This window comes from Temnothorax nylanderi, unplaced genomic scaffold, assembly GCF_030848795.1.
Source record: "Temnothorax nylanderi isolate EJ_2023f unplaced genomic scaffold, tnyl_v1.0 TNYL_tig0152_pilon, whole genome shotgun sequence".
Lineage (NCBI taxonomy): Eukaryota > Metazoa > Arthropoda > Insecta > Hymenoptera > Formicidae > Temnothorax > Temnothorax nylanderi.
The window spans coordinates 16,160-40,481 of NW_027249214.1; the positions used below are offsets into that span (position 1 = coordinate 16,160).

At 31.8% G+C, this 24,322-nt stretch overlaps 2 protein-coding genes and 1 long non-coding RNA gene across 10 annotated transcripts; 2 read left to right on the forward strand and 1 right to left on the reverse strand.

Annotated features, from left to right (window-relative positions):
- The first annotated feature begins 38 nt into the window (after positions 1-38).
- Positions 39-7,783, forward strand: LOC139777526 (uncharacterized). The gene is made up of 3 exons (XR_011719382.1): positions 39-157; positions 2,634-2,680; positions 7,766-7,783. It is a non-coding gene; the product is annotated as an uncharacterized lncRNA (long non-coding RNA).
- On the reverse strand, positions 6,561-19,788 carry LOC139777519 (speckle-type POZ protein homolog). Of its 7 annotated transcripts, XM_071715011.1 has the most exons (7): positions 19,655-19,788; positions 17,864-19,524; positions 13,989-16,701; positions 13,689-13,885; positions 12,116-12,320; positions 9,075-9,289; positions 6,561-8,150 (listed from the first exon to the last, which is right to left on the reverse strand). In XM_071715011.1, the coding sequence occupies exons 4-7, from the start codon at positions 13,773-13,775 to the stop codon at positions 7,533-7,535; spliced, it is 1,125 nt and encodes a 374-aa protein (XP_071571112.1). In that variant the 5' UTR covers positions 13,776-13,885; positions 13,989-16,701; positions 17,864-19,524; positions 19,655-19,788; the 3' UTR covers positions 6,561-7,532. The 7 variants fall into 5 exon arrangements, with proteins under 7 accessions (XP_071571112.1, XP_071571109.1, XP_071571110.1 ...); XM_071715009.1 differs by lacking the exons at positions 6,561-8,150; positions 9,075-9,289 and having other exon boundaries at positions 10,609-12,320; positions 17,864-18,039; positions 18,127-19,524; XM_071715008.1 differs by lacking the exons at positions 6,561-8,150; positions 9,075-9,289 and having other exon boundaries at positions 10,609-12,320; positions 17,864-18,292; positions 18,378-19,524.
- An 86-nt stretch (positions 19,789-19,874) lies between these two features.
- Positions 19,875-23,782, forward strand: LOC139777523 (outer mitochondrial transmembrane helix translocase). 2 transcript variants are annotated; one of them, XM_071715025.1, is made up of 7 exons: positions 19,875-20,013; positions 20,283-20,480; positions 20,598-20,840; positions 20,911-21,112; positions 21,377-21,573; positions 21,654-21,826; positions 21,955-23,782. In XM_071715025.1, exons 2-7 carry the CDS (start codon positions 20,325-20,327, stop codon positions 22,118-22,120), a joined length of 1,137 nt encoding a protein of 378 aa, XP_071571126.1. In that variant the 5' UTR covers positions 19,875-20,013; positions 20,283-20,324; the 3' UTR covers positions 22,121-23,782. The 2 variants fall into 2 exon arrangements, with proteins under 2 accessions (XP_071571126.1, XP_071571127.1); XM_071715026.1 differs by having other exon boundaries at positions 19,892-20,026.
- Positions 23,783-24,322: the final 540 nt, after the last annotated feature.

Sequence of the window (24,322 nt, forward strand, 5' to 3'; positions counted from 1 at the left end):
GTCACAAATGACGGCGGCCACTTCTCTCAGTTCTCTCGCTACAGAAGTACAGAGATGCCATTCATGTCAGATTTGAGCTTGAGCCCCAGTCGGAAGAATGATGGAGGAAGCACGTATCCTAAGAAAGAATCACTTACATGTATCACACGTACATAAGGTAAAAGGACCAATACCCAGACACTTAAGAATAGGGAAGGTAAATGTACCAATGCCTATAGACATGTACCTATGTCTGGATACCTTTAAAAAATATATAAATTTATGGAAATAAACATTTGCGGATACTATAATCTTTGATTTTAATTCGCTTATAAATAATACTTATAAATAATAAAGGTGTCCAGATATAGATACATGTTCGGGTATTGGTACATAGGTACTTACATTGGTACTTACATGGCTTTTTCTTAGAACGCATGCCCTCTCCACCTATCTAACGGCTGAGTCGCGGGCGCCACGATACAAATCTGACATCTCTGGGCTATTGATGCTTCCTTTTGTCAAATAGCGTTTAAAGACCTACTTATTCTTTTGTTGGCTGTATTCCGAAATGTACTAACAGTACTGAAAATCCATAGTATACGTGATATAAATTAGGTTACATTTAGCAGAAAAATTAGTTTAATGATTCTTTAATATGATTGATTTATTTTAAGTATCATTTAAGATATCTAGATGCAATGAAAAACTTAAAAAACTAGATCTACATGAAGAACTTTTGTAACTCATGACTATTTTTATATATAATGAGAACAACATAAAAATACTAGAATTACCAAAGTTTTGCATAGTCAAGTTTTACCATAATAATTAATGAGTATCTCTCTCGACTTCCTCATGTATGCAATAATAACTGATGTTAATTGCATCGTTAAAATGTGTTAGCGAAATGATAAACAAACGAATAGATTCGATAAATATCACGAACTTCCTTCATGAAGGGTACATTACATTCTCGCTTTAACTGACTAATCCAACATTGCATTTCAATAATATTATTATTGTTTGGAAATAAATTTCTTCTACCCGCTTACAGAGCTTTCGTTAGTTCTGGTCTATTTAACTGAACTTCCAGCACGATTCATCTTTCCTCTTTCTCTTTTCACGTTGGAGGGAAAAAGAGAAAAGATAAACCATGCAAAAAGTTCAGCTAAAAAGAACAGGTCTATTGTTCGTACTTTACCTTATCCTTTACTTTCAAATTACATTCTCCTACAGCGAAAATGTAAAGTTTTATTTTAAATTAAGCGCAGAAACTTATAGATTAACAAGAGATACAGAATTAACCAAAAAGGTCATTTTTTTTTATTTTTTAAACAAATCTAGATTTTAAAATATGAGTTATCAAATTTAACTAAAATTTGTGATAAAAAATAACTTGCTTGTTGAAAAAAGTAATTCCTAAAGATTCTGACACTATAATATAATATGTACACAGGATGGTGTACATACAGAACGATTAGGAATTTTAGTAAGATACAGTACTGATAAAATTAAATAAAACATTTATAGATAGCATAGGTTTGTAAGGATTCTTATTTTTATTTTCTTTTGTTTTTGAACAACTTATAAATTTAAGAAAATTACAACTAAACTACATTAAGTGATCAGTGTAATTACTGATAGTCTTATATTCATACATCTAAACTCAAATCAAGAATTATTTTTAATTTGTACTACATATAATACTTATTTGCTTATAAATTCTAACATATATAAAAATTCAAAGTTATATTTGTGGAAAAGAAGAAAACACGTTTACTAATTAAATAAGAAAAATATCTTTATCATGTTCTATGATTGTTATTATATGAATCAAATATTTTCAAATGAAAATGTCTTATCTGCCGTAGGTGGCGACGAAAAGAATTGATGAATGTCGATTTCAAGTGGTTTACTTTTCTCAATCAATACCATTATCTTACTTAAATCTTCTTGCGGTAGGTTTTGAAATTCTTTAGTGTACATAATTTCTTTTATGTGAAATTTAATAAAACGTATCGAAAATGTTTCTAAAAATTTGGCATTCAACGATAACGCAAGCTGTATAAGTTCCACAGCATTCTCAATTGTAATATAGCGTAATAAATAATTTTCACACGTTAATTTCAAAGCTGATACATTATACTTATCAGCTGCTGTTAACAATTCTTTAAGCATGTCATAATCACTCTGATCTATGGAGCCAGTTGAAATATATAATAAAATCTGTCTAAAAGCTTCTACCTCATTATCCGTTACTAATTCATTTGTCATATTTTTTTCTTTTCCCTCATGTGTAAGGCAGATATTCTTAAAATAGCTACTATTGGTGGCGCACAACGATTTTCTTGATATAACATACTGTTTGTCTCCTATTATAAATTTGATTAATTCCTCATTTTTAGACTCATCAAAAGTTGAATCTTTTTTTGAATTCACTTTTGAAACTTCTGTTGAAGATTGAAATAATCTTATACGTACAGTTTTATTTATCAGTTTATGAAAAATTTCGAACTCGCAACGTATTGTAAGTGTATCTGTACGAAACACTCTGTGACTAAACGAAGCAAACTTGTCTGTCGAAATCTCACTCAATAATGTCATATTTGATATATGACCCGAAATATAATTAAGTGATGTAACTGTTTCAGGCTCTAGCATTATAGATGTGGTACATGAACCGTCAAATGAGTTACTAGTAAGTATATAAAATTTTATTACATATCTCCTATCAGGTTGACGTGAAACATTCATTAGAATCTCGCATTTACCTAATTTTGGAAACGATGAAAACGTTATCGCATTCTTGATCTCACGAAAACGTAAAAATTGATTAATTTTCCATGTGTGGTCAATTATAGTCGATTCCATGTGTGTTTCAGAAAAACTTTTGATATTGTAAGGTAAAAATGGTGAAGTTACTGTCTGCTCCTCTTCCGGGGTATTATTTTCAGAGATATTCTTTACTTCTTCGCTGTTAGACATCTGGAAATAATTAACTTACTTACGAACGATAAAAATAATCAAAATTCTCTAAAAAAAAGTCTTTATGCTTTTTAATAAAATCAATTGAATTTTAAACAAACATTCTCAACAAGTAATAACATGTTTACACGTATGGACACGAGTCATCTAAAATCTGATTTAGCTAAAAATACACAGAGGTTTCTGAGACACAATATATATTTAGCATATTTTTCTTTTAAAAAATAACATGCATTTTGTGTCAATCACAAAAAAGTTGAATAAGTTGAATAGCCAAATAATAGAAGAAAACTTAAATACGACTATTTTTGTTGATCAAACTCGATATCAATAAATACTTGACAGTTTTGTCATAATAAAACTATTAAAGAATAACTAGTAATCTGCTTTTTTGCTTAAGTCTTACAAGGTCTATAATTCTCGTTAAAAAGAAAAAACTTTTTCTTATAACATATTATATTCTATGCATTTTGATGTATATATAAATCCAATTTTTAAAGCGTTTTGCATGTTACATACACTACCGCTCATTAATTTCAATACACCCCTAGATTCTTTGATTTCTCATCTGTAAAAGATGAATATGATACGTGTGTTTTGCACAGAAATGAATGTACCTGCTGTTACAAACACTTTCAACACTTGCATGCATCGTATTCTTATATATTATTTATATAAAAATCCTTGAAAACGGTAGTTTTCAAAAAAACGGGGCTAGTGCCGGATATAGTGTCTGATCTCTGTGTGGGCCTATTCTGTAGCTCTTAACGACAGTTTCGTTATCGTTATATTGTCATTGCGCAGCTCTTTTATCATATATAATATCTGCGCAACGCAATTATAATGATAACGAAACTGTCGTTAAGAGTTAACAGAATAGGCCCACTCTTTGAAATAAAGAAAATACACGCGCAAGGTCACTTAACCTGACCTTGCGCGCGTATTTTCTTTATTTTCAGGGATCAGACACTATCCGGCTGTTATAGAACCGTTTTTTCGAAAACTACAGTTTCCAAGAATTTTTATATAAATAATATATAAAAATACGATGCATGCAAGTAAAGCGTTTATAACAGCAAGTGCATACATTTTTCTGTGTAAAACACACGTATCATGTTCATCTTTTACAGAGAAATCAACGAATCTGGGGGTGTATTGGAAATTAATGAGCGGTAGTGTATTAGTGTATGTGTATATAAACAGAGTTCTATCTTGAACTCTGATACAAGTAACAGATTCGTCTGAAGTAAGCTCTTGGCATTAATAGTTTTTAATTGTATTCAAATTACACCCCATACAGTATACTTGCCCAAAAGCGGGGACACAAGACGTCTAAAAGACGTCTTACTAAAAAAGATGGCTAAAAGACGTCTTGTATCCCGATTTTGGACCGGGTGCTGTCTCGGACATGCTAGTAGAAAATAGATTTAATACGTGTATGAATATTTCTGAATTTTCTTTGCTATGTAGAGTATGAGTATATGTAACTATATTGCTTTAGGGAATGTCGTTAATTGTATTGATAACTGTATCGTTTATACCAAGTTTTATACCAAGCGCTTCCTACCGTTCTAATAACATACACGCAACGAAGTTGAGAAAAGAACTGTTAAGAACTTACTTACATACTTTTCTTCCATTATACGTATTCGCTTTTCCGCTAAATCTCGATCAGTCGAACTTAATCTGCTCTTACGTTTCTCTAACGACATGCTTCGTTAGAGAAATAATATTCCAACACCGTCCAGATGATGGTCTTATTAGGCTAATGCTTGTACAAATGTAGCAACTGATCGGTTTTATCTCCTTCGTAAAATCAACAAGTTCCTAAGCTATTGCGAATATAACGTATAACGTATAATGTCAGGATAATGCGAGTATGCGAGATGCGAGAAATAATGCGAATGAACAAATCGGGCCTTATCAGGCGGCGACGCTGACGCCAGTGGCGCTACGATTCTTCTTCTATTGGAGATTGGCACTCGAGAATCCACGGCCAGGGCGCTACGATTCAATTAGGCGTCTCTCTCTCCGTGCCATGAATGCTTTCTTTTGTCACATAGCGTTTAGAAACCTTGTTCTTTTGTTGAACGTATTCCGAAGTGTACTGACACAGTATGACAGTACTGAAAATCTGTAGCACGTAATGCAAATTACAGATTTTCAATACTATTAAACAATACGTTTCTCGAAATGCACCCTTTATAAGCTATTCAACAAAAAAACAGCTTAATGATTCTACAATGTGATTGATTTACTTTAAGTATACCTAAATCCAACGAAGAACTAAAGGCTAAGACAATATAGTAATTCGTATACAACGATTCCTTCCTCTGTAGTTTTATACAAATAACATAATTCGATATAAAACCCGAATTCGGTTTACATGTGTAATTTTTTGCTAAATTCTCGTGTAAATTGTGATGACATCACATAAATCAACAAAATCATTGTCAGTTGCAGTAAACAAATAAAATCTTATGACGCTTTTCAACCAATCTGATTTGTGTAAAATGCTTATTCGAATCCTGCATTAATTTAGCTTTAACCCTGAAAACAGGGTAGAAATCTGCTTAATAAAGGCTTATAAAGCAATCGATTATCCAGGTACATGTAAATGTACTCGACTGAAACCACGTTCGACAATCGTCGTACAACAGATGATGAAAATGCTACTGTTAAATAATACGTGCTCTAACTAAACGTGCACTAAATAATAACAGCTCTTTTCAAAAGCTTTAGAGTTATATGGATATCTTTTTTTTATCCAAGAAATAGGAAAATGATTAATTCATTTGTCAAGGCTAAAAACGATCAATATAATTCTTCCAGCAAAATAATATTTTCTATACAATACAGTTGCCGAAAGGAACTGAATAATCAGAATCTATAGATCCTACATGAAGAACTTTTATAACACGACTATTTTCGCTGAGACTGACTTCAAAATATTATAATATTTTATTAAAGTTTTACGCAGTCACAAATTTTTCAAGTAATGAGTATCGGCTTTCCCATTTACGCAATAAGTGTTAATTGCATCGCTAAAATATGCTAAAAAATAAACGAATGAATAGATTCGACGAATCATATGTCACGAATTTCCTTCATTATGTAGGATACATTACATTCTCGTTTTAACTGACTGATCCAGCATTGCAGTTCAACAATATGTATTGCTTAAAATTAAATTTCTTTTACCAGTTACAGAACTTTCACTATTCACACTTTGCCATATCCTTTACTGTCAAACTATCATCTTCCAAAGCGACAATATATAAAGTTTTATTTCGAGTTAAGCGCAGAAACTAGTTCAATAAAAGATACAAAATTAACAAAAAAACATCACGTTTCTTTTATATTATTATTTTTAAAACGAATCTCTAGATTTCGAAATAATGAGTTATCAAACTCAACTCAAATTTTTGTAGTCGATTTATAACTTTTGTGACGTATTTTCTTCCATCTACAGATGATCGGACCGTACATTTTCATTAATCAAAATATCTCCTATACATAATTTGCTTAACATTACATGTACCTTTGAAATTCTGAATTAGTAAAAAAGATAAATAAACTGGTAGAAAGATAAATAACGTAATACAAGTTTATTTATTTTGTAAACTATACATATATTAAGTAATAATTGTGAATTTGATTCTGTTTCAACTTAATCATATTTTATTGAGCCCGAATGACAATATCAAAAATGTTTAAGGCTGTGTTCAGGGAGCGCGCTATTAGCGCTATTGCATCATCATTCCATCTTTATCGCTCATCAGGTATAACAAGGATAGAATAAGAAAATAGCGCGCTCCCCGAATCCAGCCTAAATGAAATAAACATATATTGAAGAACAAAAATCAAGTTGGAAATTATTTTTAAGATATAATGTACCGATAAAAATAAATAAAATATTTATAGATATCATAGGCTTGTGAGAATTCTTAGTTCTTAATTCTTTTTGTTTTAAATCAACCTGTAGACTTGAGAAACTTATAACTAAGCTACATTAAGTATAATTAATAATAGTTTTATTCGTACATCCAGACAAACTCAAATCACAAATTATTTTTAATCCATATATTATTCGCATGTAAATTCTGCATATGTAAAAATCATAAGTTATAATATATTTGTAGAAAAAAGAAAACGTGTGTTAACTAAATAAAAAAAAATATATCATGTCCTATGAATTTATTAAAGACTGCAATATATTATATAAATCCAGTATTAGACAATGTAAATTTCTTATCTGTCATAAATGACGACTGTTGACACAGCATTTTTAACCGTAAAATAGCGTGACACATAATGTTCAGGCGTTAATTTTAAAGTTGGTACATCATACTTATCAGTTAATAATTTTTGAAAACATGTCATAATCACATTGTCTTATTGAGCCAATTATAATATATAATAAAATCTGTTTAACAGATTCTGCCTCATTATGCGTCACTAATTCATTTGTCATATCTTTTTCTATTCCTTCATGTGTAAGGCTAGATATTCTTAAAGTAATTACTGTTGATGGCGCAAAATTTTTTCGATATAACATTTTTCTTCTACCATGAAATTGATTTATTTTTAGACAAAGATTCATCAAAAGTCGAGTCTTTAAAATATGTCACGTCTTCTGAAAATTCTGTTGAAGATGGTAGTGAATTCATACGTATAGTTTTATTTATCAAATTATGAAAAATTTGAAACTTGCAATGAACTGTAAGCGTATCTCTATATGACAGAAATTTGTCCAAGTTTTTCTCGATTTTAATTAACAATGTGTTATTCGATATAGGACCTAAAATGGATTTTGATGATACAACTTCTCCAGACGGTGTCATTACAGTAGTGGTACACAAAGCGTTAAATGTATTACTAGTAAGTATATAAAAGTATACTACATTAGACACCGGAATAGAGGAGTAAAGTGAATATTGACTTATAACTTCCATTTGAATCACGTATTGATCAGGTTCTGGAAACGGTGGAGACATTAACGTCTTCATAGTATTTATAAGACACATAAATTGATTAATTTTCCATGTATGGTCAAATATATTCGACTTAATTTGTGTTTCAGACCAGCTCTTGATATACCGTAAAGATGGCAAAGATACTGTCTGCTCCTTTTCCAGGGTATTCTCTGTAGAGATATTCTCCACTTCTTTTTTGTCAGAAATCTGTAAATAATTAATTTACTTATGAATAAGGATCAACATCCAAATGTCATAAAAGTTTCTGTGCTTTTAAATAAAATAGATTAAATTTTAAATATCCTAACATGTAATATATTTACACGTATAAATAAGAGCCATTGGAATCTGAATTCACTAAGGCTGCGGTCCACTTGACGCTACAAATGCTTCGAAGCGTTCTTCTTCTCCTTCTTTCTTTATTGAAAGAAAGGAGAAGAGGAATGCTTCGAAGCATTTGTAGCATCAAGTGGACCGCAGCCTAAAAAGTACATAGAGATTATTGGACATCCTATATTTAATATTCATTTTTGAATAAAAACATTATACGTTAGACGGTCAGAAAAAAATTGAATAAAGAGCGCCACATTGTAAGAGAAAACTTAAATACAGTTAGTTTCGTTGATCACACTCGATTTCATAAATAAAAGTTGTCACAATTTTGCGTCAAATTTCAAGAATAATTGGTAAACTACTTTTTTGCCTAAGTCTTGTACGATCTATAAATTCCGTTAAAGGAGACTTATTCATAATTTTATACTGCCCTCTCCACCCCTTATATAACAGCACTTTGATCTGATGTACATGTAAGTCCAATTTTTGAGATGTTTTTTATATTACATATATAAACAGAGTTCTGTCTTGAATTCTGATACAAGTAACAGATTCGTCTGAAGTAGACTCTGCATTAATAATTTTTAATTGTTCAAATTACACATGCTAGTATAGAAAATAGATTTGATACGTGTATGAATATTTCTGAATTTTCTTTGCTATGTAGAGTATAAGTATGTAACTATCGCTTTAAGGAATGTCTTTAATGTAATTGATACTGTATCGTTTATACCAAGTTTTATGTGCTTTCTAACGTTCTAATAACATGCACTCAACGAAGTTGAAAAAAGAACTTACTTTATTCTCTTCCATTATACGTTTTCGCTTTTCTGCTGAATCTTGATCAGTCGAACGTAAGCTCTTACGTTTCTCTAACGACGTGCTTCGTAGAGAAATATTCCAACACCGTCCAGACGAAGGAATTACTAGATTAATGCGTTCACGTACAGATGTAGCAACGGCAAGCAACCGATTCCTCTTATTTCCTTTTGTCAAATCAAGTTTCCAAGCTACTGCAAATATGACGCCAAGGCCAAGACCAGCCAAGACAGCCAAGATGTGATGTGAGAAACGAGAAACGATGCAAATGAACAAATGAACGCGACCATTGCATAAAACAGAGCCGGGGGGCGGGGCGCCCGCCGCGCCGCCCCGCCCGGGCCACGCGGCGCGGAACGCGCCCGGGCGGCCCGGGGCTTACCATCACCCGTAAAATCTTCTTCTTCTTGAATAATGGCCTTTAAGCAGTACTGCTCCAAATAGGCCAGTGCGAACCAATAGTCGTATATCACCCGTAAAATAAGTGAAGGGGACACGCATCCTAGGCTGCGTTCGAAAACGTCACCCGAGTGCACACGAGTATACTCCCTTCTCTTTCTATCTCAGCGAGTTAGAAGGAGAAGGGAGTATACCCGTGTGTACCCGGGTGACGTTTCCGAACGCAGCCCTAAGAAAATCACGCATGTACGTATGTCACACGTATGTGCCTCCTTATTAGAATGCGTGTCCCCTCCATCTATCTCCCAGGTGAGCCGCGGGCGCCACGGTTCAAATCTCAAATCTGACATTTCTTAATTTGATACACCGATCAGTTGCCGAAAGAAACTGAATAATCAGATGCTACTGATGCTAGAGCTACACGAAGAACTTTTATAACTCACGACTATTTTCACTGGCAATAAGATTAATTTCAAAATACTAAAATATTTTATTAGAGTTTTACGTAGTCAAGTCTTACTGTAATAATTAACACGCGTATCGGCTTTCTCATTTATGCAACAACTGTTAATTTTATCGCTAAAATACGCTAACAAACTGACAGATCCAACATTACATTTTAAAAATATTATTGCTTAGGAACAGATTTCTTCTATCCGATTACAGAGCTTTCATTGTTCTCTCTTCGCCTTACCTTTACTATCAAATTATTTTCTTGCCAAAGTGATAATATAAAGTTTTATTTCGAATTAAGCACAGAAACTATATAAAAAAAAGATACAAAATTCACCAAAAATATCATATTTGTTTAATTTCTATTTTTGAAACAAATTTAGATTTTGAAATGAGTTATCAAATTTAACTCGAATTTGAGTAACCGATTTATAATTTTTGTGAAACATTTTCATCCATCTACCGATGATCGGACAGTATATTTCTATTAAATCGAATATCTCTATAAACTGCATAATTTGCCGATACCATATGTCTCTGAATTAAAAACAAAGATAAATAAACTGATAGAAAAAGAAATAAGTAAAATATAATTTATATATATATTTATCTACGTTGTATATTATAATAAATAATTAAGAATTTGATTGTTTTAATTTAATCGTATTTTATTGAACTCCAATTAATGATCAACAATTAATGAACAACATCGAAAACGTATAATTGCGATAAACATCAAACAACAAAAATCGAGTTTAAATTTCTAAAAGATAACTTGCTCGTTGAAAAGGTAGATGCTAAAAATTCTGACACTGTAATACGCACAAGATGATCTACAGAACAATTGGAAATTGTTAATACAATATAGAACTGATAAAATTAAATAAAACATTTTCAGATAACATAGGTTTGTAAGGATTCTTATTTTCCATTTCCTTTTGTTCTAGATCAACCTGTAGACTTGAGAAACTTATAACTAAACTAATAAGTATAAGTATAATAAATATAATTAAATAGTTTTCAATTTATATAATTATAATTAATAATAGTTTTATTCGTACATCTAAACTCAAATCACGAATTATTTTTAACTTGTATTAATACTTATTTGCATATAAAATTCTTACATATATAAAAATTAAAAGTTATTATTATAGAAAAGAAAAAACCATGTTTATTAATTAAATAAAAAAATATCCTTATATATCCTGTATTACGCATATTATTTTATGAATCACTACCAGCCAACGTAAATTTATCTGTCATAAGTGGTGACGAAAACAACTGATGAGTGCTGATTTCAAGAATTTCACTTTTCTCAATCAATTCCAGTATCTTATTTAAATCTTCTTGCAATATATTTTCAAATTCTGTAACATCCCTAATGTCTTCTATGTGAAATTTAACAAAATTTGCCGAATGTTTTTCTAAAAATTTTGCATTAGACGCAAACGCAAGCTGTAGAAGTTCAACAGCGTTATCAATTGTAATATAGTGTAGCAAATAATGTTCGCACGTTAATTTTAAAGCTGGTACATCATATTTATCAGCTGTGGCTAATAATTTTTTAAGCACGTTATAGTCACATTGGTCTAGTGAGCCAGTTATAATATATACTAAAATCTGTTTAAAAGTTTGTAACTCGCTATTCGCTATTAATTCATCTGTCATATCTTTTTCTTTTCCCTCATGTGTAAGACAGATATTCTTAAAGTAGCTACTGTTGGTGGAGCACAACAATTTTTTTGATATAACATATTGTTCTTTTCCTACTATAAATTTGATTGATTTCTCATCTTTAAACCGAAACTCATCAGAGGTCGAGTCTTCAAAACATGTCACGTTTTTTGAAAATTCTGTTAAAGATGGTACTAAATTCATACGTATACTTTTATTTATTAGATGATGATAAATTTTAAGCTTACAACGTATTGTAAGCGTACTTTCAGGACTCAACTGTTGAAACTTGTCTGTCGAGATTTTAATTAATAATGTCTTATTCGATATAGGACCCGAAATACTGTTTGATGAACCAAAATCTTCAGTCGGTAGCATTATAGTAGTGACACATGAACCGTAAAATGATTTACTAGTAAGTATATAAAATGCTATTACATCTTTCTGCAAATTAACTTGACGCGAAACATTCATTCGAATCACGCACTGACCTATCTCTGGAATCGATGGAAGCGTTGTCGTGTTCGTTATCGTAGAAAAATGCATAAATTGATAAATTTTCCATGTATGGTCAAGTATAGTCGGTTCAATACGTGTTTCAGAATAGCTCTTGATATACAAAGGTAAATGTGGGCGAGATACTGTCTGCAGTGTCTGCTCCTTCTTCGGAATATTTTCAACTTCTTTGTCAGAGATCTGGAAATAATTAACTTAATTACTTATGAATGATGAAAAGGATCAATATCGAAATGTAAAAGTTTTTATGTTTTTTAATAAAATAGATTGACAATAAGAGCTGGATGCAGTAAGTAGGACGCATATATATTTTATTATAATATATATATATAATCAAAAGATGAGATAATAATGAAAATATTGTTTATATTATAATTAAATATACGCGCCCTATTTTCTGCGCTTCTTATTGCTAATTTTGTTAACCTTATTTGATTTTATTCAGAGCCTCAATATATATATATTTTTTTTGTTAAAATACGTTAAATTTCAAATAAATATCCTAACATGTAGTAATATGTTTACATGTACAGATAAGAACCACTTGGTCTGATTTCACCAAAAGTACATAAATATTTTTGAGATACCCTATATTTAATATCTTTTTTAATTAAAATAACACATTTTATGTAAAATAATCATAAAATAGAATAAATTCAATCAATAGCCAAGTTGTAGGAGTCCCGGAAGAATCAGTGCGTTTCCCGGGGCCCCTTGTCTCGCAAAGGAAAAACGCGCCGAGCAGGATACCCGCGGGGTTTTAGCCGGTAAGACTCCCCGGAGGCGGGGGGTCTTCCCCTCTTCCCCTAGCGAAGGGGCTACCGGTCATACCGGCCGGTAGTAGATTTCCCCGCGTAAAAAAAAAAAGTCAAGTTGTAGGAAAGAACTTAAACATGGTTGTTGTCGTTAATTATGATCAATTTCGATAAATACTTGAAAATTTTGTCAAAATTTTGTGTCAAATTTCAAGAATAATTAGAAAACTGCTTTCTTATCTAAGGGCCGATATCACAGTCTCCGATTAACGTGATCCTCCGATTAAACTCACTCTGCATCTCTTTCTAACTGTCTTTTCGTCTCTTTCTAGGGGGACAGTTAGAAAGAGATGCAGAGTGAGTTTAATCGGAGGATCACGTTAATCGGAGACTGTGATATCGGCCCTATGTCTTAGACAATCTATAAAAGTTAAATTTAAAGAAAAACTTTTATTTACAATTTGATACCATCACATTCATATTTTGATGTATGTACAAGTACAATTTTAAAAATGTGTTTTATATTACGTATAAACAGAGTTCTATATTAAATTCTGATAATTAATAGACTTTTTACAATAATTTTTAATTACATTCCAATTACACGTGCTAGTAAAAGAAACAGATTTGATACATTATACGTGTATAAGTTTTGCTTCGTCACACAAAATATTGAATTGTTACTTTAGAAAATGTCACGAATATATTGATTTGTTTACGCAAAATTTCATGTGCTTTCTAGCATTCTAATTATGGAGCAACGAAATTGACAAAAGAACTGTTAAGAACTTACTTGCTTCTCTTCCGTTTTACATATTTCTTGCTTTTCCGCTGAATCTTGATTAGTTGAACTTAAGATCTTACGTTTCTCTGATGACATGCTTCGGTAATATTCTCACGCACCAGATGAAGAAGCTATCAGACTAATGCGTATAGAGATGTGGCAACTGGTACCTCTTTGATTTCCTTTTACCAAATCAACTTTTCAAGCTACGGTGAATATAACGTCAAGACGTGCAACAAACAATGCGAATTAACAAATAATCTCGGCCACAGATCACTTCTGAGATGCCAAATTTGAGCCCTGACTCACCTGTAATAAGATATGTGGAGAGGTAGCGAAAACCGGCCTCGGTAGCATGCGGTAACACGTGGAGGAAATGGATCACGTGCCGTGTATGTACGTATATGAGCGCTGAGAGCATGGTCTTCTAACACCATGGCTGAGAGCGCGACACGTACACGGCTCGCACTTGTGTGCAGCACGTGAGCCATCCTCTCCACATTCCCTTCACGTGCTACCGAGGCCGGTTTCTGACATTAATGTAGAGAGGACATGTATACTAATAAATAAGAAAGAGCCACGTACATGTATCAGCCGATAGAAAAATAAACAAATAACGAAATATATAAGTTTATGGATTTTGTTATCTACATATATTAAGTAATAACTATAAATTTATTTCTGTTTCAATTTAATTGTATTTTATTGAATCCAAATTAATGACAATATCGAAAACATATAATTGCGATAAGCATTGAAGGCATAAAAATCAAGTTTAAATTTCATTAATATGAAAAATAACTCGCTCGTTGAAAAGGTAGACGCTAAAGATTTTGACTTTTGACACTGTAATATGCACAGGATGATCTACAGAACAATTGGAAATTTTTAATACGATATAGAACTGATAAAATTAAATAAAACATTTATAGATAACATAGGTTTATAAGGATTCTTATTTTCCATTTCCTTTTGTTCTAGATCAACCTGTAGACTTGAAATATTTATAACTAAACTACGTTAAGTGTAATTAGTAATAGTCTTATACCTACATCTAAACTCAAATCACAAATTATTCTCAATTTGTATTAATACTCATTTGTATATAAATTCTTACATATATAAAAATTCAAAGTTATATAATATTTGTGGAAAAGAAGAAAGCACGTTCACTAATTAAATAAGAAAAATATCTTTATCATGTTCTATGAATGTTATTATATAAATCAAATATTAGCCAATGCAAAGAATCTCTTATCTGCCAGGTGGTGACGAAAAGAATTAATGAGTGCTGATTTCAAGTGGTTTACTTTTCTCAATCAATACCATTATCTTATTTAAATCTTCTTGCGGTAGGCTTTGAAATTCTTTAGTGTCGTGATTTCTTTTATGTGAAATTTAATAAAACTTATCGAATGTGTTTCCAAAAATTTGGCATTCAACGATAACGCAAGCTGTATATAAGTTTCAATAATATATAGCGTAATAATGTTCACACGTTAAGTTTAAAGTTGGTACATCATACTTATAGCTGTTAATAATTTTTTAAAACATGTCATAATCACTTGGCCGGTATTCATAGTCAGATCTTATATTTAAGATCGTCTTAAGTTTATCTTTAGATGCTGAACAACTCGTTTCATTGGCTACAGAATATCTAAAGATAAACTTAAGACGATCTTATATGTATATAAAATCTGACTACGAATACCGGCCATTGTCTTATTGAACCAGTTATAATATATAATAAAATCTGTTTAAAAGATTCTATCTCATTAAACGTTACTAATTCATTTGTCACATATTTTTCTATTCTCTCATGTGTAAGGCAAATATTCTTAAAGTAACTACTATTCGTGGCGCACGACAATTTTCTTGATATAACATAATTGTTCCTCTCCTATTATAAATTTGATTGATTCTTCATCTTTAAACCGAAACTCATTCAAGGTCAAGTCTTCAATATGTTTGCCTTAAGGTGCTTTTTCACGTTGACGCTCGACCGGCTCGACGCTCATTTTCAGTGAGAAAAATCTTCAGAAATAATATTTTTTATTTATATATATATATCCGTAAAATATTACTACTTGAAGATATTACTTAAAAATAATTAATATTTTACGTATTTCCAAGTTTATTTTTGAGTGTACTGGGACGATCAACGATTCAGCGTTGGATGTTGAATAATTTCAACTTTATTTCTTGACGCTAGCGTAAAAGCGAAACCACATAACTCTAGAAATAATAATTTTTATTTATTTATATTACATAAATAAATTTATATATACACATATAAATAAAAAATATTATTTTTGAAGATTTTTGCTCATTAAAAATGAGCGTCGAGCATCAACGTGAAACGGCACCTTAAGGCAAATATTCTTAAACTACTGTTGCGGGCGCACAATTTTTTTGATAATTTTTTTCTACCACAAAATTGATTTATTTTTTAACCGAAACTCATCAAAAGTCAAGTCTTCAAAATATGTCACGTCTCCTGACATTTCCGTTAAAGATGGTGGTGAATTCATACGTATAGTTCTATTTATCAGATTACAAAAAAATTCGAACTTGCAACGTATTACAAGCGCATCTTTTTTATCTAACAACGAAAACTCCTCTCCAAAGATTTTAATTAACAATGTGTTATTCGATATAGGACCTGAAATGGATTTCGATGATACAACTTCTCCAGACGGTAGTATTATATTAGTGGTACACAAAGCGTTAAATGTATTACTAGTAAGTATATAAAAGGATATTGTATTAGTTGACTGACGTCGGTTTGAAACTTTCATTTGAATCATATATTGAGTTTCTGGAAACGGTGGAACGTTATCGTGTTCATAGTATTACAAAGCCATAAAAATTGATTAATTTTCCATGTATGGTTAAGTATACTCGACTTAATCTGTGTTTCAGAATAGCTCGTGATAGATGGTGAAGATGGCAAAGATTCTGTCTGCTGCTTTTCCGGGATATTCTCTGTAGATATATTCCCAATTTCTCTTTCGTCAGAAGTCTGTAAATAATTAATTTACTTATGAATAAGGATCAACATCAAAATGTCATAAAAGTTTCTGTGCTTTTAAATGAAATAGATTATTATTATTCTCTTATTATTAAAATAGATTAAATTTCAATCAAATATCTTAACATGTAATAACATATGTTTAAATGTATAGATGAGAGCCATTTGAAAATCGGACTTATAACTAAAAATATATAGAGATTTTTTAGACACTCTACATTTTATATATCTTTTTTTAAATAAAAATAACACTTTATATTAAACAATCAGAAAAAGTTGAATAAATAGCCAAATTGTAGAAGAAAATATAAATACGGCTATTTTCGTTGATCACAATTAATTTCATAAATAAAAGTTTTGTCATAAGTTTGCGTCAAATTTCACGAATTATTTGTAAACTGCTTTCTTGTCTAAGTTTAAATACTTAAATCTATAATTCCCGTTAAATTTAAGAAAAAACTCTTATTTATAATCCTATGCATTTTGATGTATATTGTATAAATCCAATTTTTTAAATATTTTTTTATATTATATATCCTAAATAGAATTCTATCTTAAATTCTGATAAAAGTAATGCATTCGTCTGAACCAGACTTTTTGCATTAAACTTTTTAATTGCATTCAAATTACACATGCTAGTGAAAGTGAATTTTCTTTGTTATGTAGAGTGCATGGAATTGTCACTTTAGAAAATATCACAAATGTATTAATTTGTTTATACAAAATCTTTTGCGCTTTCTAATGTTCTAATAACTCGTACCCGATAAAAAAATTTTCATATAAAAATATATTTAAATATATATATAATCATATTATATAAAATACGTCCACATATGTTTTCTTTCTTTTGAATAATCTCTGTTCATATATAAAATATGATTATATATGGGCAAATTTTTCTCATTCATTCAGACTTTGCTTTTTCGTAAAAAAAAAAAAAAAAAAAAAAAAAAAATGCAAAGTAATTTTTCTAATTATTTTCTAATTCTTTTTCTTATTATTTTTCTTGTACATACGAACAGAGATTGTACAAGAAAAAGAAAACATATAAACATATTTTATACATTAAATTACTTATATTTAAATGTTTTTATATGAAAAATTTTTTGCTGGGTATTCAATGAAGTTGAGAAAACAACTGTCAAGAACTTACTTGCTCCTCTTCCTCTTCTTCCTCTTCTTCCTCCTCTTCCTCCTCTTCCACCTCTTCCTCCTCTTCCTGCTCTTCCTCCTCTTCCTCCTCTTCCTGCTTTTCCTCCACTTCCATTGTCATACGTATTCGCTTTTCCGTTGAATCTTGATCAGTCGAACTTAAAATCTTACGTTTCTCTGCGGACGACATGCTTCGGTAATATTCGAACACTGTTCAGATGACAAAATTATTAGACTAATGCGTGTACAGATGTGGCAACTGACTTCTTTGATTTCCTTTTTATCAAATTAAGTTTCCAAGCTAATATGAATATAATATCCAGATATCGATGTTACAAAATTACTGCGCATACAAAACGATGTTCACCGCAGTTCACCGATGTTTGTGCTTTTGTCACATAGCATTTAAAGACCTTATTCCTTTGTTCATCTGAAAATTAACAGCCTTATTTCTTATTTTATTCTCCAAGCATTTGGTGTCTATTAACTGTCACACTGTCTTTTAAAGTACAAACCTTTTGCAGCCTCGCAACTTCTCACACTAATACTGATTTAAATAACTGTTCGTTTTCACTGACTTTTCAGTCCGCGTGGCTATATGACACTAATGTGATGACCTAACCGATCTCCGTGACTGTTATTGTTTGATAATATTTATTTTCTCAGTCTAGTTAGAATGTCTTCAACCTAGCGGGGTTGTTAATTTCTTTGTTTGATAATAAGACTCTTGGATTTAGATTATAGCTTTCACTGTTTGCATTTTACTTCAGCTTTAATTTTCATACTGTTTGTTGCCTCCGTTAAATTTATGTATAAAATATCATTTTATTTTCAGTATACAGAAAGAAAGCAAGTACATGAACAGACGTGAATATTTAATTAAGCTGAATTGGAGGTTTCTCACAGTAAAATTTACTTCAGGTACACAGTTTGAAATAAATTTTGCTATAAGAAACCTTTAATTCAGCTTAATTCGCATTAATTCCTGTATTTAAGCAATCTGTTTATTTGATTTGATTTGCTTTTCGAGCTTTTAATCATGGCATTAATAGCTACATAATTATAAAAAATAATAACAAAATAATCGCGAATTGAAATATTCAATTATCAAATTCGAATCTGCCGCCAATCCGCAGATAGACGACACGGAAAAGTTGGCGGGGAATTTTATTGCCGAGGATTTCCTTCAAGTACGTTACGTACATACCTACGATTGCGTATATCGGGTATTCACTGTTTAAACCACGCGATTTGACACGTCCGACAATGATAAATTTTCTTATTTAACGCGCGGCTCGCACGTTACAATAAAAACTGTTGCAATATATTGATTGCGATAAAAACGTTATTTACCTATTTACCAAGTGAGATCGACTCGCCTCGACTTCTTCATCATCAATCGGCAAACCGCAATTCTCGAGGAAGAAGAGTTAACTTCAGTGATTTCTAGAGGTTTATTGCTATTATTACCTGTATATTCTGTGTAAAAATTGCTTTTATTTTCTTTTTTCTCCTCGGTTAGGACACGCTTGTCGCATACTGAATTAATGCAGTGTGACATCTCGCTTGCGTCATTCATCGTTTCTCGCATTAAAGAACGCCTTCAACTTCGATTAACTTAATCGGCGATTAAGCCGAGCAGTATCTGGTTCTGCTATTAACCTAAATAAAATATAATCTTTTATTGTTTAATAAATGGAAAAAAAATTCGAGACGACGAACGATATGAATGGAAATTTTGCGGTAAGTAATTCTGCCGGTTGAATTAATTAAATTAATCATAGTTTTTAACCTTTAACCAAAGTCGCTCCGTCGGCGTTCAGCCTCTTGTTCGTTTTGTTTGCGCTTTCCTGCAGGTATTCCACTTTCCGTCACAGCTACTTGAGCGTTTTGTTCGAGGCGCAGAAAGTGTAACCGGTAACGTAGCGTCGTTGAACAAATCCGACTTCAAGGCGCAACCCAGCGCAACCGCGCAACGTACCGCAATGCACCGCGCATGTTTCCTGCTTTCTCGCGTTCCGCTCTAACCTACAAATCGCTGTCCGCTTTCTTCGCTCGACGCTCGACGAAATCGCGAACCCCGGAGAGGTTAGGTCGCCAGGAGTACGTAGTGGAGTGACCCTCGGCGTGTCGCAGACCAGCACCGATTCGGTAATGATTGCGGGTAAATCGCCGTTGCGTAAACCATAGATTTTTGCAGTTTTTTCGCAGTCTGACAAACGAGAATATTACGAATAGCGACTAACAAAACTTCATCCTCTCTTCATTCAGACTTTCAACTTTAAGTTCATTTTTTTCCAAAATTTATTGTGCTTTTGCACGTGCAACTTTTCGGTTTTTACTTAATAATCCTACAACTGCTGCATTTCCTGAATTTATTCGTTTCTTCTTGTTAAGTGTAACCATGTTGAATGTTTCAGCACAACGTAGCAAGTTTGGCAAACAGAGTATCCTAGTGAACGATGAACATGGCAGCGAGCGCTGGTCTCACACGACATGAGGTGCTGATGCTGGTAGCGAGATTGACATGTGTTGCGGCGATCGGTTTCTTCAGCATGAGGTGGCTTATCAGTCAGCTTGATCCTACCAGGAGTACCAAGCAAAGAGCCAAGAAGAAGGTTCGAAGTCATCTTACATATCTTCTCAAGGAAATTTCAGTCACAAATTGTCTTCAATTTGCAAACAATGCTTTAACTGTAACTGGCGGTTTATATCTTATATGTAAATTGTTTCAGGCTCGGGAGCAGTTACGTAAATTGGCAGAGAGCGACAGATACGCGCGATCCTTTGACATGGACCAGTTGACGGACTACGAAATGATAATAGCCAATCATCTGGTAGATCCAAATGATATCAAAGTATCGTGGAGCAGCATTGCCGGTCTGGACAGCGTTATTCAAGAACTCAAGGAGACAGTCATCCTGCCTATACAGAGGAAGGAGTTATTTGAAGATTCGCAGCTGACTCAAGCGCCCAAGGTAGGTACCAGATCAGGTTCCTTAAAGAGAAATCAATATTTTAAATATGCCTTGCGCTTGTTACTTTCAGGGAGTATTGCTATACGGTCCGCCAGGTTGCGGCAAGACTATGATCGCCAAGGCTACCGCACGGGAGGCGAAAACACGTTTTATAAATCTAGACGTGAGCATCTTGACTGATAAGTGGTACGGGGAAAGCCAGAAGCTGGCCGCCGCTGTCTTCTCATTGGCAGTGAAACTGCAGCCTTGCATTATTTTCGTTGATGAGATAGGTACGTCACCAAGAATAGTAATCTTTTGTATCTAGATTTATTTTAGAATATTTTTGTTATCCTAGAAATCTTTATTTTTTTATTCTTTTTTTTTAATTCTGAGGTAATAAAAATATTCTAAAATAAATCTGGATACAACTACTATATGTTTCTAATATAATTTATCAGTATCACAGAAACTGTTAATGTATATAATTTATTACAATAGATCTATTTGTAACAAATACATCTTCTTGTTTTAATATATTTTTAACTTTAACACAGATTCGTTTTTGAGATCGCGCAATTCACAGGATCACGAGGCCACGGCAATGATGAAGGCCCAGTTTATGTCGTTGTGGGATGGTTTGATAACCGATCCTGACTGTACCGTGATTATAATGGGAGCCACCAATAGGCCGCAGGATTTAGATAAAGCGATTCTGCGCCGTATGCCAGCGACTTTCCACGTTGGATTGCCGGTACGTATATTTATGCGATTTTAAATTTTACATGATTATTAATCCATAATTATAGAAAGTAATGCCAATATATGTTTCAGAATGAGCAACAGCGGTTGAAAGTTTTGCAATTGATATTGAAAAACGAGCCAACCGCAGACAACGTCGAATTGGGAACGTTGGCGAAACATACAGAAGGCTTTTCTGGATCTGATTTACAAGAACTTTGTCGGAACGCATCTATATATCGTATTAGAGATTACGTATATTCACAGTATGTATTTAAACACTTCGTAAAAAGTAAATTGAATATCGTATTATATACAGCTCAGAACTGTGCAAGTTCCAAAAATTGAAATCGCGCTGTATCAGCTTCTATATATAATGTCATTTAATTCACAGCGACGGGCTCAAGTACGAGAACAATACAGACGATGAATATGACGAAGAATTTCATGATACCGTGCGGCCCATCACGATGGAGGACTTACTCAAATCATTCAGGAAAATGAGAACGTCAAAACTACACACAGGAACGCTCAGTACAAGGCAGCTGGATCTAGATTAAGGAAAGAAATTTATCCTCTGTTAATCGCTGTCTGTGACTGTTTTTTTTTACACTTCGGGTGTTACATAAATTTTACAACAACGATGACAGTGATATTCTGCTTCATCATGAAACTATAGATCTTCGATCCTGTTGGAAGTGGTTTCCTTGTCGTAAACGATTTAAAAATTTTTATGAAAGCATTATGCTGTTGAAGTAGCCCAAATAGAATCGTCGAGCGAAGTGTTTACAATTCCATAGTAAAAGACATCATAGGAAAAAATTTTATGATAAGGTGAAATGGAATTTTTCTGGATATATTATATTAAACATCGATGATGAGAGACAATGAATGACAAGGGCGTCATTCAATTCTATTATGTCAAAATTTTTATTTTATCTTATTTAGTTTCTTTTGTAGAAAATATAATTTATTGTAAGTCTATTAGGTAAATTATATTTTTGTTTCTTCAAAATTGAAAAATTAAATAAGTTTAAAATATAATTTCTTTTTATAATATACATACACTTAAAATTTATTATAATTAAATCTGGTAGACACGTCCAAAATTATGTAAAATGTATAACAGAGTATTAAATTGTGCAAAAAGTGAAAAAAATGTTTGATTGTCAATAGTTAACAGCAATGATATCGATTTGAGAATTTTGGAAACTCCGATGAACTGTACCTTAATGCTATACGAGATTTTTATGTATGATACACTTTTACATGTGTTATTATTATATTTATTATACCTTTTAACGGCACATATTGCATTTTTGTATATTGTATATTTATATTCTATTATGTAACAAATTAATTCAATTTTGAGTCAATTTTTCCACTGTCAAACATTTCTTTATATAACTGGAACTGTAAAAAGATACTATAATTTTGCGGATTGTATTAAATTATTGCTTATATAATATTTTTGTCGTTTGTAATATTTAGTTACCTGAGTACATAGATTAATATCGTTACTAATAAGTTTTGTATTTCACAGAAAAATATTAAGAGGAAAATTAGGAACTTTATATACATTATATATATATATATAGATAAATATATATAATATATAAATATATTTATATATATTATATAGTTTATACAGACACACACGAATTATATTTACTGACAAAACACCAAAAAATTTTATATATTATAGTTTTTATGACAGATGTAATTACGCTTCGCAGTGTAATATATTTTTACTTTGCCTTCCAACTTCGAAATGACATTAAACATGATGTCTCTAAGTGATTACGAAATCTAAATTCCATTTTACAATTAGTATCTGGCAATGCTTATGTGTACTATGTAATTCCACACTTGTAAATATATGTAAAGAAAGATATACATATATATATATAATAGAGCAACAATAATTATCAACATCTATATCATGTAATATAGATGTTGATAAAATATAAGATTTAATTCAATATCCAATGATAGTATATTGCCACTCCGAAATAAAAACTGTTTTATTTTAGGAAGATTATAAAAAGATTCATATATCAAGAAATATTGAAAGGGAATAAACAATTATATATAAATTCGAGAGACCTTCACACTTTTGCAAAAATCGTCGGGAACTGTCTAAAATTAAATCAGATTGCGTACAATTAAAAAAATGTAACACATGTATGTTATATCAAGAAATAAATTCGATTTAGAGAAAACCCTTCAACACCTATTTCCCGATCAACTTTTCGAGAACTAATTCTAAGTCAAATTCGCGCAATTTTGAAAAAAATACTATATAAAAATATTTTATTACATCATCCATCGCAGATTGCATTAAAAATATAAAAAAAAAGAAATGTGTATCAAACGTAAAATAAAAGGAGAGCCACGGGAGTAGAGGGAAATCGCAGGCGTGCATTCGAGGAACAAAGCACCTTCGTCTGCACGTTTTCAAAAAGAAAGCCAATCTTTTCTTTTTCCTCAGTTTTCTCGGAATCGGGGAAGCTAAGAAATCGCATCGAAGTAGATTCTCGCGTTTTCCGCGTTGGGAATAAAAGCGAGCTACGTATTTTAGAAAAAAAAAAAAAAACGAGAGAAGGACGACGATAGGAGATGTAAACGAACTCTTTTTTCATCCCCGTAAAGAGAGGAAGAAATGAAAGAAGAGGTGAAAGAGACCAAAGGGAGTGTCGGTTCGACCAGTGAAAGAGATGTCTTCCACGAACGAATTCTTGTATACGTTTTATAGACGAAGA

Excerpts from the sequence above, each read along its gene's own strand:
- LOC139777519 (XM_071715008.1), bottom strand. The coding sequence starts at position 13,775 with ATGTCATCAGAGAAACGTAAGATCTTAAGTTCAACTAATCAAGATTCA. Across the intron at positions 12,321-13,688 it reads GTAAAACGGAAGAGAAGCAA|ATCTCTGACAAAGAAGTTGA; the intron begins GTAAGTTCTTAA and ends AATTATTTCCAG.
- LOC139777523 (XM_071715025.1), top strand. The coding sequence starts at position 20,325 with ATGAACATGGCAGCGAGCGCTGGTCTCACACGACATGAGGTGCTGATG. Across the intron at positions 21,574-21,653 it reads CTTTCCACGTTGGATTGCCG|AATGAGCAACAGCGGTTGAA; the intron begins GTACGTATATTT and ends TATATGTTTCAG. Across the intron at positions 21,827-21,954 it reads AGAGATTACGTATATTCACA|CGACGGGCTCAAGTACGAGA; the intron begins GTATGTATTTAA and ends TTTAATTCACAG.